The sequence below is a fragment of the Grammomys surdaster genome, unplaced genomic scaffold (assembly GCF_004785775.1).
Source record: "Grammomys surdaster isolate TR1022 unplaced genomic scaffold, NIH_TR_1.0 63, whole genome shotgun sequence".
Classification (NCBI taxonomy): Eukaryota; Metazoa; Chordata; class Mammalia; order Rodentia; family Muridae; genus Grammomys; species Grammomys surdaster.
In genome coordinates, this window is record NW_021604565.1 from 12,623,652 (window position 1) to 12,641,530 (window position 17,879).

The 17,879-nt window shown below is 39.2% G+C and overlaps 1 protein-coding gene across 1 annotated transcript in view; it reads left to right on the plus strand.

Annotated features, from left to right (window-relative positions):
- Window positions 1-17,879, plus strand: part of Vps13b (vacuolar protein sorting 13 homolog B) — a 585,584-nt gene that overhangs the window by 342,689 nt on the left and 225,016 nt on the right. The window contains exons 30-32 of the mRNA XM_028767027.1: window positions 3,372-3,575; window positions 6,162-6,288; window positions 9,682-9,825. Of these exons, the coding sequence (XP_028622860.1) occupies window positions 3,372-3,575; window positions 6,162-6,288; window positions 9,682-9,825 (475 nt within the window). The remainder of the gene's footprint in view (window positions 1-3,371; window positions 3,576-6,161; window positions 6,289-9,681; window positions 9,826-17,879) is intronic.

Below are 17,879 nucleotides of genomic sequence, written 5' to 3' on the forward strand. Positions count from 1 at the left end.
TAGGCTAATAAAAATGTGGTTTGAATTCATTAAGGACCAGTGTCTTTCTCTGTTGTATTGTTTGGTTGATTGGTTTTGATTCTCCAGTCCTAATGCCTTCTCTCTATGACTGAGCTCCAGTCACTGCACGTCTGTTCACAATTTATACCTCACATGTTATGGTATATCAGCTGCTGCATACATGCACGTATGTATGTATGTATGTATGTATGTATGTATGTATGTATGTATGTATTCTCTAACATAATTAACAGAAACTTGGGCTTTCTCTAGATAACTCTGTCACCCTGTTACTTCTGTATTCTACTAGGCAAGGGTTAAATGGCCATTTTTTCATAGTAAGCCCACCTTTTAGGCCATGCAGCTCCATTCTCCACAGCTGTGCCTTGCTTGGATCCTTTAAACTTTACCTACTGAGGGGTGGTGGAACTCTGGCCTTCCTTCCTTCTTGCCTCTTCTCCACGATAGCTGTTCGGAGTCTTCTTATAGTTTCTGGATCTCTTGCCACATCTTTGGGCTTTTTTTTTCCACTGTGTGAGACATTTCTTCATTTGTATGAGGAGACAGGACTGTTTGGAAGTTACCTAAATACTTTCATTCTCTTCCCTGGACTACCTATGTCTATGGTAGGTGGTCCTTGTATGTGTTTCAAGTTGAATTCTGTGCTCAGTCTTTTCTCTGTTTTTTCATTACTTCTAAATCTCCCACGAGCTGTGAGGGATTTGTAGAAGATAGCATGGATCTGATAGTCCTGACACTCGGAGAACTTGGCTGCTTTCCCACTTACAGCACTATGTTAGTGATTTGTGTGGACAGGATATTAAAATGGGTCATTGTCACAACATAGAACTCATGAGGAACATTAATGTTATGTTTAGGGGAGAGATAAGAGGATAGCCTTTATCTAAAGCTATGATGAACAGAATAAGAAATGCCTTCTCAGAAGAGAAATATCCAGGAGAGAGTTTTGTCTTCTTTTTTTATACAGAAGTTGGAGGCCCCTGACTCTCCAAACTGGCTTAGCTTCCACCTTTGTCTGTTTACTGTGCTTGACATCGTAGTTATGTTGCCTTTCTATGGCAGATATCTTACTTTTTATTCTTTTATTTTTCCCTTTTGCTAGATGTTCATCTATTGTTTGGCCTTGTTGATCATTTCTTATTATTTCACTAGTTCCTGCTCTTGTATCCTGTGCTCCTCGAATTTCTCCTGCTTTCTTATGTGTAGTTGTGAGTCCTGGCCCTGGCTTCCTCACCGACTCTATTAAGTTAAACAGTATATTTTCCTGAAGTGCCATCTCCTCTCTATCCAGTGCCTTTAGTGCGTAAGATTGGAATTGTCTCTTTATTAAATTTTTGACTAAGAAATAACTAACTTAGAAATGTCTTTTAAATTTCTAAAATACGGAATAAGGTTCTCTTTAGTAAAGTATAGAGGGTAATTGTATTGTGCTCACAGACTACAGACTTTATGATGCTAGTTGATTGAAATGTATTGAAGTGAGCTTAATGCCAGAAGGGAAACAGTTTTTATAAAGTTTTCTTTGTACCTGAGAAACATTTTCTAGTTGTCAGATATCATGTTCCATAAATATATCATCAAATATAGTAATTTGATGTTTCAAATTTTCTATTTTCTTTCCTTCTGTGTATTGTATTACTGACACGCACGCACACACACGCACACACACACACACACACAGAGAGAGAGAGAGAGAGAGAGAGAGAGAGAGAGAGAGAGAGAAGTTTTACAGTAAAGAGTAACTATTGAAGTGGAGTTAAATCTATGTACTGTAATGACTAAGTACTTCTACCAGGGTTTTTTGAATGAGATTTGTCTAGTACCTGTTTTTCCATTAGCTGACTTTTATCATCCTATTGTTAGAACTTCAGCTGTATCTCACGGGCAAGGCTGCAACTAGACTGTCCTAAACCTGATGGTTTTATAAGTAGAATATATGAATTCCTTATACTTATTCTGATTAATTTGTTACCAGGAAAATCAGGTTCACTTTCTGGGATCTTAGGCTCCTTAACAAAAGAATTTAAAGATGAACTCAGAAGGGAGCTCCTAGAGTTTGAAAGAAAAACAAGATAGGCCAACTGTTGGTCCCAGGAGCTACTGTGTGGAGGGAAATGACAAAGATGAAAAGAAAAATTTATAGGTTTTGAGTTGGGACCAGAGAAAGCTGCCATGTTTAGCAATGGGGTTCACAAGATGGTGCATGGCAGAAGTGGGGGCTTCAGATTAATAGTTAGAACCTCAGAGTGTCCTGGAAAGCGTGCTTGGGCTTTTGAGTAGTATACAAAAGGAAGGAAAAATTATATGTTTCTCAGCTCAGAAAAGTGGACAGGCTTAGATCTGCTGCCAAGAAGGAACTGCCTTAGCCATGATGAGAGTGGGGCTTCTGGGAGGATGAGTGCATTATCTCATTAGAAGGGTTCCCTTTTCTTCCATCTCCTCAGCATTATCTGCAGGAGAGTCAGCTTTCCTTGGGTGCGGGCTCCTGGCCAGGTGATTGACAGGCCCTGTTGAATTAAGTCTTATGGAATGATACAATGTCATATAATGTTTTAATCTTTAAATTGGATCAGACTAGTGTTCCCCTCTTCCTTGGCTGGAAGTATCTGCTTCTTTTGATTTATCAGGAAGCCTATAGAGAAGCAGTTAATATGCTTTCTTTTCTTGTGTTATTGGGGAAACCAAGTATGGATCCCATGCAGCCCCTTAGAGAGCACACCCTCCAAGGCCTGCAGGCCTGGTCCTCATCCTGGCTCCCTGACACGCCCTATACTGTCCCATTCTGTGTATTATCTCCCTGAAAGTCCACTGAGGATTTGAAACAATCTCTTCCCTCAGCTGTCTATGCATCTGAGCCCTGTTTTAACTGTAAGTTGCTTACATTTCTTCTCTTTTCATGTACAGTCACTTCTGCCATGTGATCTGATTGAGTTTTAAGTTTAAGTGATTCTATCTTTACTTGTAGTTCTGCAGGATTCTAATATTTTCATTCTTAGCCACGCACTGGGGTGTTTGCATCTGAAGCAGCAACTCTGAGGCCCTGGATCTGCTTCCCATTCCTGCTGGACCCCACTCAAGGTCTCTGAGTACCACCTGACTGATAACGTTTGTATCTTTTTTGTGGCTCATTTTACTGGAACCCTCATCTGGGAGAAAGTCTTTAAACTGAAGTTGAATCCAGTTCAGGAAAATTTGTCTTAGCTTTTGCCTCCATCTGATTAACCTAGTTTATTAACTAAGTCGATCATTCATCTTGATTGCAAAACTAGGGTGAACATGACTATGATAGTATCTTAGTTAAGCAAATAACCATAGAATATGTTTACCTTTTTCATTGCTTTCCTTCTCAGGAAAGCCTTAAACTTAGGAATTCTTCGAGATCCTGGATCAGAAATTGAAGACAGACAGTACCAAATAGACCTGCAGTCCATCAATATCGGTACTGCCCAGTGGGATCAACTCAAACCAGAGAAAGGCAGTGTCTCAGGAGGAGTGCCAACAGAGAGTGAGAGGAACTCTCAAAACCCAGCCCTGGAGTGGAACATGGCCAGCAGGTAGGAAGTCTTCTAATCGTGTTAGTATGGCAGTTGGTACTCTTAACAAACCCAACCCAGATATTTGTGTATTGGTACTGCTTTTCATTACACACATGAATCCATTTTTTAACTGTAGCTGTTTTGTTTTGTTCTTATAAATAACTCAACATGGTTATTCCTGGACTTCTGAGATAATATAAATTAGGCACACATAAAGAGGGTAAATCCTATTATTTTACATTTTCTAAGGAGATCTCTGCCACTTTCAGTATGCTCTTGCTAAGCTAGGCAGTTCCTGTTCTTCCCTTTCAGATGCGCTGATGCTTTCATAGCCTTAGGGCCCAGGTCTAGGTTGTCAGTTCCCTGCTGCCTGGACCCCAAGTCTGTTGCCAACCTCTGCTAACACCTGGGGTTTTGATTCCTTTGTAATCTTGAATACTGTACATTACCTGCCGAAATACTGATGGACTTGGTAACCACTGTTCCTTCAGCATTTCTTTTTCCCTGCTGTGATTCATCTTTGACAATGATAGATTTGTAAAATTTTTAATTGTTATTTTAAAAGTTTATCATTATTTCAAATGTTTGACAGTAATAGGACAGAAGAAAAGCTGTCACCATACAGCAGGAAGATGGCTGTTGTTTTGATGAGATTCCCTTTTTCCTGCTATGGTAATTGGGCTTTTCTATTTAGTGTCACTGATTTAACTCATCACACAAGTGAGGAAAAAATAAATAAATGATAGGGACAAGTACCTTTTCTTTCCCACAGTGCTTCAGTGTGTGTAGCCACTTGGTTTGCTGCCATCGCTTCCATTTGAGGTCGTTGTAATGCGCCTCGCTTCAGCACTCCTCTCCTGAGCGCGTCCCGTTTCGTATTTCTCACGTTGGTCATTTTATGGAATTTGAGCGATTAGACTGTAATTATGGTGTCTCTTAGGATCTAAACCTCTCCCCTGTAGTCACAGATTTTAGTGCTGCTTCCTGTTGCTCTCTACTTACCAGATCTCTTAATTCTTTAAAATTGACTTTCTTGAAATCCAATACTTATGTGTCACAGAACCAGATGATCCAATTTGCTTTTTTGGCACATACCATATAAAGCACTGCCCACTGGAAAGTTAACAAAAGACATTAGTGCTCTCAAGACTATCCTGAATAGTTTGTTTTTTTTTTTAAGATGTAGAAAGTCTTGTACTTTATCTATATTTTCACATGAGGTATAAGTTATGCCAATTTTCTGCTTTCAGATTTATCATTTTATCATAAGGGACTAATAAAGTTATATTTATAGAGAATATTAAATTAATTTTAAAAGAAATTTAGAGGTGTGGCTTCTAGTCTAACATAAACATACTGATGTATTATTTCATAAAATGAAAACTAAAACTGCAGAGTCGCTTGGAATTTGTGTGTGTCAGGAGAAGTTGTTTCTCATTGGTGTTGTTTAGGCTCACCTTCTGCCGTGTAGACAGTACTTCCTTCAAATTACTAGCAGTTGTGGGTGTCAAGCAAATTACTGAGCAAAACTAGAAATGTATAAAGTGGAATTAAAGGAGACCAGAAGCTACGGTGGAGATGATGTGCTGCAGGCCAAGTTCTGGAGGTGGTGTTTCCACTGAGTGTCCAGTCCAGTCACCGAGCTCTGTTCTGGTTCCTCATTCCTATCATAAGGCTGATAAGGAGCTTTCCACTTTACAAGCTTGCTTGGGGAATCATTCACTTTCACATACAAAAGCTATTTAATAGACAAAGAAGACTTCAATATCCATATTATTATTCATAAACTGAAATAAATCGTAGATCTTAATGTAAAAACAGTTTAAAAGCTGAGCACCATGTCTAACGCCCATAATCCCAGTACTTGGGAGCCAGAGGCAGAAAGGCAGAGGCAGAGACGCAGAGAGGCAGAGGCAGAGGGGCAGAGGGGCAGAGGGGCAGAGGGGCAGAGGGGCAGAGGGGCAGAGGGGCAGAGGGGCAGAGGGGCAGAGGGGCAGAGAGGCAGAGGAGAGGCAGAGAGGCAGAGAGGCAGAGAGGCAGAGAGGCAGAGGCAGAGGCAGAGGCAGAGGCAGAGGCAGGAGGATCACTGCAAACTCACTGTCAGGATTATCTTACAAAGGAAATTCCAAGCAAGCCAAACATACATAGGGAGACTTGGGAGAATTTCGTTAGAGGCAAGGGGCAAGGGAAGATGGTCTTTGTCAAAGGGAACATGCAATGTATTAAAAATAAGAAATTAAAATTATTCCAAAAATAGGAAGACCATTGATAGTAACAAAAGAGATAGGAAACTTTGCGAGAACAAATAGAGTTATAAGCAGAAAACATAATAAGACCCAGGATGATTTTGTTAGGAAATTGTGAACATTCATTTGAGTTTCTCAACGGTTCTTTACTCTGGCAGTTTTTTGAAACCTTACAGAACCTAGGAACTGACTGTAAAAATCAAATAGACACTCTTTAAATAGTGGTGAGACTTTGATGTGTGTGTTTATAGTACAGACTTGAACACAAGTAAAGTTATCCTTGAAAAGCAGCAAGTGAATAATTCTTTTCTGTTTTCATTTTTTTAATGAATACCAATTGTTTGCCTTATCTTTTTAGCATACAGCGTCATCAAGAAAGGAGAGCAATTTTGACACCCATCTTGACAGATTTTTCTGTACGAATAACTGGAGCACCTGCCATCATTTTCACCAAAATAATCTCACCAGAAAATCTGCATATGGAGGTTAGAAGAGAAGACTATAGTTTAGTCTGAGTAATGGGGCGACTCCTCTCTGCCTGTCACAGTTTCAGTGCTTCCTCCTACACTACAGCACAGTACTTCATTCATAATGACAGACGCCAGCGAGACTTAGAAATACTGAGTCTTCTACTGCTACTAGTAACCCTGTCAGGTGGCTGAGTAACTCGGTGTCATAGGTGAGGAAGCTGAAGCACAGCTCCCATTGGCTGCCTGGTCTAAAAGAATCAGTGTATAGCATTTATGTTTACTAAATAAGCATTTTTAATTGAATTATGAGTATTTTCAGCACAGCATGCATCTATTAGCTTATAGCCCATTGTTAAGTGAAAAGGGTACTTTATATTAATTTAAAACAATAGAAAGCTTATATTCCTTCCTAAATTTTTGAAAAATAATTTTTATATAATCTTACTTGAGTTTTATAATATTCATATGGCAAAAGTTAGGCCTACTTTGGTTACTTTTTTAATTACTTTATTATTTAAAAGTTTTTCATATATTTTAATCCTATTCTTTTTTTTTCTTGCACCACTCATCCAAGACTCTTCTCACCTCTCTCTACACCCAGCTTCATGTTTATGTTCTCTCTCTCTCTCTCTCTCTAACAAACAAACAAACAAACAAACAAACAAAAGAAACCAGATATGGTGCACCAGGCCTTTAATCTCAGCACTTAGGATGCAGAGGAGGGTGGATCTCTGTGAGTTTGAGGCCAGCCTGGTCTACATAGTGAGTTTCAGGACAGTCAGGGCTACATGAAGAGACTTGTCTCAAAAACAAAAGAAGGAAGGAAGAAGAAAGAAAAGAAAAACTTTTTTTTTAAAGTCATGAAAGCACACACAAAAAACGTGAACCATGTAGTCCTTTTTGGGGAGGAGGGACAGCTACCATAGGCAGAGGGCTCAGCCTGGACTGATTCCTATGTCTACTGACACTCCACTGGAAAATAATTATTTTTTCTTTCCCTACTGGAATCAGTTAAAAATAGTTTTTGGATTAGGGGCAAGCCTTGGTGTTCATTTCCGTTTTCCATCTCATGGCTGTGGTCACAGGCTCTATGTTGTGTGCACCAGTACTGTTTTGTGTTAGAAGGTGCTGTTTCATTGGTGTCCCTCACCACTTCTTAGAATCTTTCCACTTCCTTTTCCTCAGAGATCCCAGAACCTTTAGCTGGGGAGGGGTTTGATGAAGACATCCGATTTGGAGATGAGTTTGCCAAAGTCTCTCACTCACTATGTGCTGTCTAGTTGTGAGGTTTTGTGTTGATTGCTGTCTCCTTGAAGAAGCCTCTGTGATGAGGGCAGAGGGTCCAGGGATCTGTGTACCCATAAGGTATACAGCTTCGGGGTCCCTGTGCAGGTGTCATGGTGGGAGTCTCCAAAGAATGGAGGTGGTCTGGAAAGAGGCTGAGAAGGGCAGCAGGGAAGAACCAAGAGACTGAGCTCCTATGGGATAGAGGAGGACTAGAAGAGGCTAGTTTGGTTTCTTTTTAACCCCAAAAGTTGTTTAAGGAGTAAGTCTTATAGCTGGTTTCTTAGTAACACAACTGGTGTAGACTTTACACAACACCTTATGAGGTACACACCCAAACTGAAAATGAGCCAAGATTCACACACTTGAACATATTAGAAAACTTTTTATCTTCCTGTTTATATTTGGTTTAAAAATTTAAATATTGAGTCTGGCCATGCAGCACCCACATAACATACTTGCCTGCTATGTGTGAAGCTATGAGTTTGACCACCAAAACCACCACAAAATAAAAGACAAATAAATAGCCAACAACAAGAAGGAACAAAGGAAAAAAATACAAACAAAACAGAACCACAAAATTTCTTTTAACTAAGAACTTTTTGTCTAGAAACATTCCTTTCTTGTATTCTTAAGAACTTCTTATCACAAAGTTAAGAAATGAAAATTGAAATGTATCAAAATGCTAATACAATTCTATCCCAGCTTAACTAACTGGTAATTTGATTTGAAGGCCTTAGTAAGGATTCCTCGTTTCCAGGTGTACAAGCCAGGAGGCAGGAGATGGAGCGCTCTACAGCCTGGGGCTTTCAGCTCACTGGCCTTCCTCCTATCAGCTGGCTGCCTTGTACTCTCCTCAGCTGTGTGGAAGAAGTGTCCCAGTTCACCTCCACACTGTTCTAGACAGCAAACTGTCAAGCAGATCATTACAAGGAGGAATGGGAGAGAGCATGCTCGTGTCGCTCGCTCTGATTTTAAGCTACTTAGTCTACCCATTGCATTTCATACTGTTCAGCACTAGATTAGGATTGCTCGTCCTCTGATTATAGGATATGTGTCACTAATACAACTATTACTTTTATAGAAATTTTTATTCCTTCAAGTCATGTTATAATAAGAAGACAATATTTTTTTAAAAAAGCACTTCTAAATCATTGTCTTCTCCTTTTTCATTATGACTAGGGAAATAAAATAAATATAATTAATACAGAAAATTTGTGAAAAAAATTTATAAGGAAAATAATTATGCCAGACATGATGTTCTTAATGGCTAGAAGCAGCTCTAAACTGTCTGGTGTGTATTTGGGCCAGCTATAGTTTCCTTAAGTCTGTTCTTTTATGACCCGAATAGGGAGGCATTTGCAGGCATTCGAACACTGTCCGAATGAGGCAGGATTTGTGCTCATTAACTGAAGCTTCTGGGTTGTTTTTTTTCTTTTGTTTGCCTCCTCTGAGTGGTTTCTAATGATAAATGTTCAAGTGACACAGTTATGAAGAACAGCTCCCATTAAGTGGCAGACATCTGCCTCATGCTGCCAAGGTTCTAAAGAAGAGAAACTAGGGTGGCTATCTTTTGCTTCAGCCTTTTACTTTGTTATAAATCATGTTTTGTAGTCTTTGGCTAATGTTTATACTATGGTGTTTCTAATTTTAACTACCTACATTTAGTATCCTGTTTTCATCTGTCGGCTCCAAGAGAGGTTGGCCTTGAAGGCCACTGTAGTATTGGAGGGGGAGGGGTTCCTGATGGGGTCCCAGCACTCTGCTATAGGGCTTCATATAAGAGATTCTCAGGAGCTGTTAGTACATTACCTACAAAATTGCCCCATTAATTACATACAAAACAATAACAATAGTTCACAGTATGAAAATAAAATCAAATGGATCTGAAAGGGGAAAGTTTCCTATTGATCCTCGATACCTATTTGCACACAGCCTAGCAGAGAGTTCACCATTGAACTCTGTTCGCAGCTGTGCTTGTGACTTTTGCTTTTCTCATTAATATGTGTACCTGAGTCCCTAGAGAATTAGAAAGTAGTAAGCGTTCAATAACAATGATTAACTATCTGAGGACTGTTGTTTTCAAATTTTCTATTAATCCTATTCCCCTCATTCCCTCTTTAGGAGATTTTAGTATGTGGCCATTCCTTGGAAGTGAACATAACCACAAATCTGGACTTCTTCCTAAGTGTGGCTCAGGTTCAACTCTTACATCAGTTAATAGTAGCAAATATGACTGGATTGGAGCCCTCAGCCAAGGCCACAGAGGTAACTATTACCTGATGTTTACTCTCAGTGCATTTTTACCAACTTTACAAAGGAAAGCTTAACTAAATGCTTTCTGTTAACTACCCCGCATTAACTTTTTCCAAAATATGTCGATAAATTGTTTTAGATTGATGTCTTATGTTCTTAATTTATATAGTCTCTTTTTCTCTTATCGTGCAACTTCAGTAAATCACTATAGACTGACTTAAGAAAATGTTTTGTTAAAAATAAGATTTTGTTTGTAAAGTATGCTGTGAGAACCCTGGTGTCATTGTTAATTAGTCTGTCACATTCCAGGATAGGGCCTTTAACATTCTAAGCACTCTGTAGTAGCATCCTCAAGAAATAATACTGAAAGCAGTCAGTGTGTTTGGTGGTCAGTGGCCTTGATCTTAGGTTGAATGCCTGCTTAGAGTTCCAGTTTTGTTCTGAAGTTGACTCAAAATGCCTTACATAGAATCAGATGCTCAAAGCAGAGCTGGAGTGTGCTTGTTAGATTTACCCCAGAAAGCCTTTCCTACCTTTTTGTTCCCATACTTCTTTAGTCAAGTCTTTACAGGAGAATGAATCTTCTGTGAAAGACTTTGTATGTGGAAGAGGTATTGCATCCGTCCAGAGAGTGACGGAGAGTACAGCTTGGTAAGTGAGGAGGCGACAGCATTGTGGCCGCCCTTTCTATGTTCGTTTACTCACAGATCTTCAGGCAAATTCTAGTAATTCTGCGAGGAACCTGTGGTCACTTTGCCCATTGGATAGGTGAGACTTTGGGATTGTAAAGGAGAACTAACCTACCTGAGATAGACCCAGAGCTGCAGAGTGAGGTGTCTCAGAGTTGAACTGCAGCCTCTCAAAGCAGCTTACACCTTACCTGTCAGAAATCACACACTGGCTGGACTCTCCACATGGACTTTATTTAAAAACACAAAAACAAACAAAATTAAGTTCAGTGTAAGAAGTTGTAGTGTCTCTAACCTGATCATGTTTCACCTCTCATAATCTGTTCACTCAGTAGTGACATTTAACCATCTATACATTTATGTAGTATCCCAAATGTTTTCCAATGTATTTAAGAAAATTCATAAAAATGTAATTATTTAACATGAAAATGAGCAAATTAAAAGTGCTCCCTATGCATTTTTGTGATGGTCCTGAAGCAAGTGAGGATGGACAGGAGACTTTTGTATTTCCAGGTTACTTAGACCTGTTTTTGTTGTTGTTGACTCCTTAAGTCAAATCTAACTCAACGATTTTTCGGGAAATTCATTCAGCCTAACAACAGTGTTAAATATTCATCTACCTGCTTGGGTTGCCTCTTAGTAAGTTCATGTCTTAGCAGATAAAGGGACACCTAGAGTTCACAACCACTGTGACAGTAACACGCGCATTCCTCACATGCTCATAAAGTAGAAGGCATTGATGGCTGTTTTAAGATGCTTGTATGGTTCTTTGTTCCTTTTTGGTGACCATTTTGGAAGTACAGACTCGGTGATTCTTTAAAAAATAGTGAGCTTTATACTGTGTAGCATTAATAGCAAAGCATGATTTGGTGTCACCCCGTCCCTAAGGAGGTATTTGTGTGAACATTCATTTTAAACAGATTCTAGTCATGAGTTATTAACAAAAAGCACCTAAGAATTGCCATGGGTATAAATATATTTCAGTTATGTTAATACTCTAATGATTCAAGCTGTAGTTGGAAAGGGATAATTGATGATCTTATAATAAATACTGTTTTTCATAATTCCTAATTTGAACCTGGTTGTTGATGGAGAAATAGAGGCAAATGTATATCCTGACCTAAACAACTATTATTTCATATTAGTGATGAATTAATGATACAGACAAGAAAGATGCCTGATGTTGACCTATGTCCTCCATGTGGGTATGATAGAGTGAGGCCTGTCTCTAGAAACATTGATTTGTACTCTGATTTTTCACTGTCCCTTTCAACATGGCTACTGATTTGTGACTCCCAGAATATGCTATTTGTTGTTTTACTTTTTTTTTCAACATATTTGCATTTATTGTTAAGTGGGTTTAAATTTTTACCACATTGGTAAAATCATTGGTGTTTATTCTTTTTTTTTTAATTTTATTTAATCTTTTTTTTTACAGTCAGGAATTTATTCCCCTCCTGGCCTACCTTCTGGCTGTTCCACATCCCTCCCCCTCCTGCCCCCATGCCACCAGACCTCCCTGCCTCCCTCCTTCCCTGTCTCTTGAGTTAGCTGTATCTTATCTCACTGAGTCCAGACCCAGCAGTCCTCTGCCATATATGTGTTGGGGCCTCATATCAGCTGGTATATGCTGCCTGGTTGGTGGCTCAGTGTCTGAGTAATCTCGGGGGTCCAGGTTAGTTGAGACTGCTGGTCCTACTCCTACAGGGTCACCTTCTTCCTCAGCTTCTTCTAGCTTTTCCCTAGTTCAACCACGGGGGTCAGCAGCTTCTGTCCATTAGTTGGGTGTAAATATCTGCATCTGACTCTTTCAGCTGCTTGTTGAGTCTTCCAGAGGGCCGTCATGATAGGCCCCTTTTTGTGAACACTCCATAGCATCAGTAATAGTGTCAGGCCTTGGGGCCTCCCCTTGAGGTGGATTCCACTTTGGGCCTGTCACTGGACTTCCTTTTCCTCAAGCTCTTCTCCATTTTTGTCCCTGCAGTTCTTTCAGACAGCAGCAATTCTGGGTCCCAGTTTTTGACTGTGGGATGGCATCCCCATCCCTCTACTTGATGTCCTGTCTTTTTGCTGGAGGCGGGCTCTACAAGTTCCCTTTCCCCACTGTAGGGCATTTCATCCGTCCCTTTGAGTCCTGAGAGTCTCTCACCTCCCAGGTCTCTGGTACATTCTGGAGGGTCCTCTCACCTCCTACTTCCCAAGGTTGCCTGTTTTCATTCTTTCTGCTGGCTCTCAGGGCTTCAGTGCTGTTCCCCCTACCAAATACCTAATCATGTCCCCTCTTCCCTTCCCTGTCCCCTTTCCTACCCAGTTCCCTCCCTCCATCTCTCACTTCTCCTGTGATTGCTTTCTTCTCCCTCCCAAGTGGGATTGAGGCATTTTTAAGTAATACTTTCTTGTTTATACATGACAATCTTAGATGGTAGTTAGGAATAAATATTACCCACAATGCCTTCTATAATATTAATGCTTTTGATTCCATAAATGGCCTGCTTATCTCAACATGGCTGTTAATAACACTATGTAGCATCTGCTGTCAGTTTTAGCAACCCTTGCAAGAGAATGTCCTTAGTCACCTAGCATACTGCCATAATCCACCCTCCTCTTGTGTCTTCACGTCTCCATGAGAACATGGGGATGTAGAGTAAGTGCTTCTACAGTTGGCATTCTATTTAGGTTCTCAGGTCCTGGCTTCTTCTCATTTATATAAGGTAGATTCCTTAATAGTGAAGCCAAATGTATGATTGTTTTTTCCCCCAAATAATGCTCTTCTATTCAGCCTTGATTTCTTCCCTAGTAATTAGCTTGTCTGTGATAGTGATTGACACAACTGCTTTACTTTTCAAAGGTTTTTTACCTTCTTGAAACACGGTATTGTTGACATTGAGACCCAATTATATGAATGTTACTATCAGTAATAAAATAATATACAATCAGAATAAGTAAGGAAGATTGATTAAATACATCTGTAGTAAATTTGTGGAAGTCATTGGAATAATGTAAATAAAGTTAAAATTTTAATTTATGCAGATATTTTAAGAAGTAAATCATATCATTTTATATCATAACAAAAGGAACCTAATAATTATTGTAAAGTTCCCAAACCTATCAGTGTATAGGAAATTATAAGAAATAGTTCAGAAGCAAAAAAAAAACTACTGTTAAACTATTTTATTTCAGTACTAGTTTAAAAAGGTTCACTATTAAGATTATTTGTATACTATTTCAGAGCATTAGAGAGATATAGGCTAGTAAAATGGAAGATAACAACCTCTCTTTAAAATCATGAAAAATATATATGATACCAAAGCCCTGTTGACTCTCCCACCTTGTGCTGTTCCGAGTTTGCCATTTGATGTCGGCACGCTGCCTCTCTGTGTGTTTCTATTTGCGTGTCTAATGGTGGGGATGCACAGCCATCTGTGGACTGACTGTAGCCTTCCCCGTTTCCTTAATGTAAGGAAGCGATGGAGACATTTCTTTTGGACCCTCCATCATCTTGTTCCCACTTTATAATTCCTCTTTGCCAATGTGAAATGTTTTATCATGAGCACTTCATAAGTTGTGTTTTTTGTTTGGTGGGGTAGGAGAGTATGATCTTCCTTTTATTTTTCATATTTCCTGAAATTAGTACTAGCAGTATTTATTTACTTTGGTTTTTTTTTTTGAGAGCTTCCTAAGTGAACTACATCCATGTCACCCCTACCCAGTTCTCCCACCTCTTCTCATTTCCCTCCTCCCTCCCCAACCATGACCTCTCCTTCTTTAATTATCATTTTATACACATATTTACAGATACACACATACACATATATACAACCTACTGAATTCATTTAGCCTTGCTGATGTGTGCATGTGGTTTGTCCAGGCTGAGCACTGGGATCTGACACCCTGTATGGGAACTACTCGAGGAGGAAACTGATGATCCGACCTCAGTGGCTACTGACCGCTTATAGCTCCTCATCTAAAGAGTTCTCCCTTATGCATTGACATCTCAACCAGTGTTGTCATTTTTGGGGTCTTGTTCAGTCAGCCATGTTGCCATGCTGTTGAGAGTTCACAGGTGCCTTTTCTCTGTCATATTTAGGGAACATCAGCTGCATACATCTGTAGCTATAGTTGATTAATCTGATCTACCCTGGCAGCATGAGTTCCGTGATACCCGCCCCAAAGCCCCAAAGCTCTGGATTCTCAAATGAAAGACACACACACACACACACACACACACCACACACAGCCTTATATTTGATATATCTTTATCAGCTAAATGGCTGGGACACTCTTAAACTTCCACATTGCTAATGCGTTCCCTCTGATACTCCTGAGTTATTGCTTACTAAAATCTATGTTCCATCTTTGCTACCTTAGCAAAGATGGGGTTGGGGATGGCTGGGGCCACTCTTCCCAGGCTCTTACATACTCTGGTGCAGTCTCCCTTCTGCAGCTCTCAATCCTGGATCGTATTTCTTCCCTGATGTGGGGATTCTGCCCTCTCCTCATTCTGCTTTCCTGTAAACCCTAAATTCCCTGCCTCTGTAATGTCTTTGTCCAGCCATTGGCCTCCAGCAACATTATTCACTAACAGAACCAGCCTGGCACAGGAGCCCTCAGTGTCTTACATGCAAGATTCTCATGGAACTTGGAAACCCAAATAATACAGTGCAAGCATTAAACCAAATCCACAACAGACATCTCTGGTTTTTTGTTGTTCCCACTCTGTATGTTGCCCATACCACTGGCTCAACATCATGCTTCACAATTTATTTTTCTTACTTGAAATCCATAGACAACACTACTTCATCCCTCACCTCTAGCAACTTTTCCTAAAGTATTTTCTTTTCTGTTTTGAACTGTTCTATAGACCTAATGTGCCATGGCACAAAGAACCAGGTAAGAGAAAATGTGTGATTTTTGAAGTTGACATGAATATTTTTTTGAGAAAATCTATGTGTCAAGAAAGTAATGTATTCTATGAATATAGATTACTAATATAGATTAGTAAATTTACTAGTGCCTTTATTCTATCATGCTAAAATATTAAATATTTTGAATTATTATACACAATAGTGCAGTAATATGTAAAAGTATTGAGATGTGGCTTCTAAATTATTGGCTAATATAGTTTTCTTGGATAGTTTTAAAGTTTACTACATGATATACTTTATCATATTAGATATCTCCCTATGTACTTGGATTGATTGATTGATTGATTGATTGGATTGGGTATTTCAGTGATTTTTTTTTCTTAACTATTTTAGAAATAAACTGCTTTGAACTTGCTCTTATTTTAGAAGTAGAAACTCTTTTGGTTGAATATAAGGACTTGTTATCAGTATTATTATAACCTAAAGATCTATAGGACTGATTTAAAGAACTTGAGGCTAAAGAAGAGGGAAAGGAGCTCCTGAGAATGTGGTGATGCAGAACTTGAGTAAATGGATGAGCTAGAGGAGTGCTCACCCTGATAACATGGAGGCCAGAGTGCATGTGAGCATGTGTAAGGGCATATGCTCAGGCTGTCTGTACTATCTAGCTTGAGGAAAGCATAAATGGAGAAGGCCAGATAAAAAGGTTAACTCTTCTTGAATTTATAAAAAGAGAGGAAGGCTTGTGGTTCCCTTAAATATTCTTTAATGGCACATTCAATTTCTATCCCTGGTGCTTGGCTTCCCTGACAACTAGGGATGTATGTGTATATGTGCTTGGGGGAACGATCTGGGTCTATGCGTGTGTCTGTGTGCTTCTGTGTGTGTCCGTATGTGTGTGTCTGTGTGTTTGTGTATGTGAATGATCTAACTGGATAGGGAATTTAGGATTAACTATAGAAAAGGGTAGCCTATTTACTATTTACTCTATAAATATTCCACTCAACTTCTTTATCAGACATAATATTATAAATACTAAAGTGTAAAAAATAAACAATACCCAAACCCCACAAGGACCCGACAAAGAAAGAGAACTTCAGACCAATCTCCCTTATGAACATAGATGCAAAATTACTCAATAAAATTCTAGCAAACCGAATCCAAGAACACATCAAAACAATCATCCATCATGATCAAGTAGGTTTTATCCCAGGAATGCAGGGATAGTTCAATATTCGGAAATCCATCAATGTAATCCACTATATAAACAAACTTAAACAAAAAAACCACATGATCATCTCACTAGTTGCTGAAAAAGCATTTGACAAAATTCAACATCCCTTCATGATAAAAGTCTTGGAAAGATCAGAAATTCAAGGCCCCTACCTAAACATAGTAAAAGCAATTTACAGCAAACCAGTAGCCAGCATCAAACTAAATGGAGAGAAACTTGAAGCAATCCCACTAAGATCAGGGACTAGACAAGGCTGCCCACTCTCCCCCTACCTATTCAATATAGTACTGGAAGTCTTAGCCAGAGCAATTAGACAACAAAAAGAAGTCAAAGGGATACAAATAGGAAAGGAAGAAGTCAAAATATCGCCATTTGCAGATGAAATGATAGTATACTTAAGTGACCCCCAAACTTCCACCAGAGAACTCCTAAACCTGATAAACAACTTCAGCAAAGTGGCTGGTTATAAAATCAACTCAAACAAATCAGTAGCCTTCCTCTACATGAAAGATAAACAGGCTGAGAAAGAAATTAGGGAAATGACACCCTTCACAATAGTTGCAAATAATATAAAATACCTTGGTGTGAATCTAACCAAGCAAGTGAAAGACCTGTATGACAAGAACTTCAAGTCTCTGAAGAAAGAAATTGAAGAAGATCTCAGAAGATGGAAAGATCTCCCATGCTCATGGATTGGCAGGATTAATATAATAAAAATGGCCATCTTGCCAAAAGCAATCTACAGATTCAATGCAATCCCCCATTAAAATCCCAACTCAATTCTTCACAGAGTTAGAAAAGGAAATTCTCAAATTCATATGGAATAACAAAAAACCCAGGATAGCGAAAACTATTCTCAACAATAAAAGAACTTCTGGAGGGATCACCATCCCTGACCTCAAGCTGTACTACAGAGCAATAGTGATAAAAACTACCTGGTATTGGTACAGAGACAGGCAGGAAGATCAATGGAATAGAATTGAAGACCCAGAAATGAACCCACACTCCTATGGTCACTTGATCTTTGACAAAGGAGCTAAAACTGTCCAGTGGAAAAAGGACAGCATTTTCAACAAATGGTGCTGGTTCAACTGGAAGACAACATGTAGAAGAATGAAAATTGATCCATTCTTATCCCCTTGTACAAAGCTCAAGTCTAAGTGGATAAAGGACCTCCACATAAAACCAGATACACTGAAACTAATAGAAGAGAAGGTGGGGAAGAGCCTCAAATACTTGGGCACAGGGGAAAAGTTCCTGAACAGAACTCCAATGGCA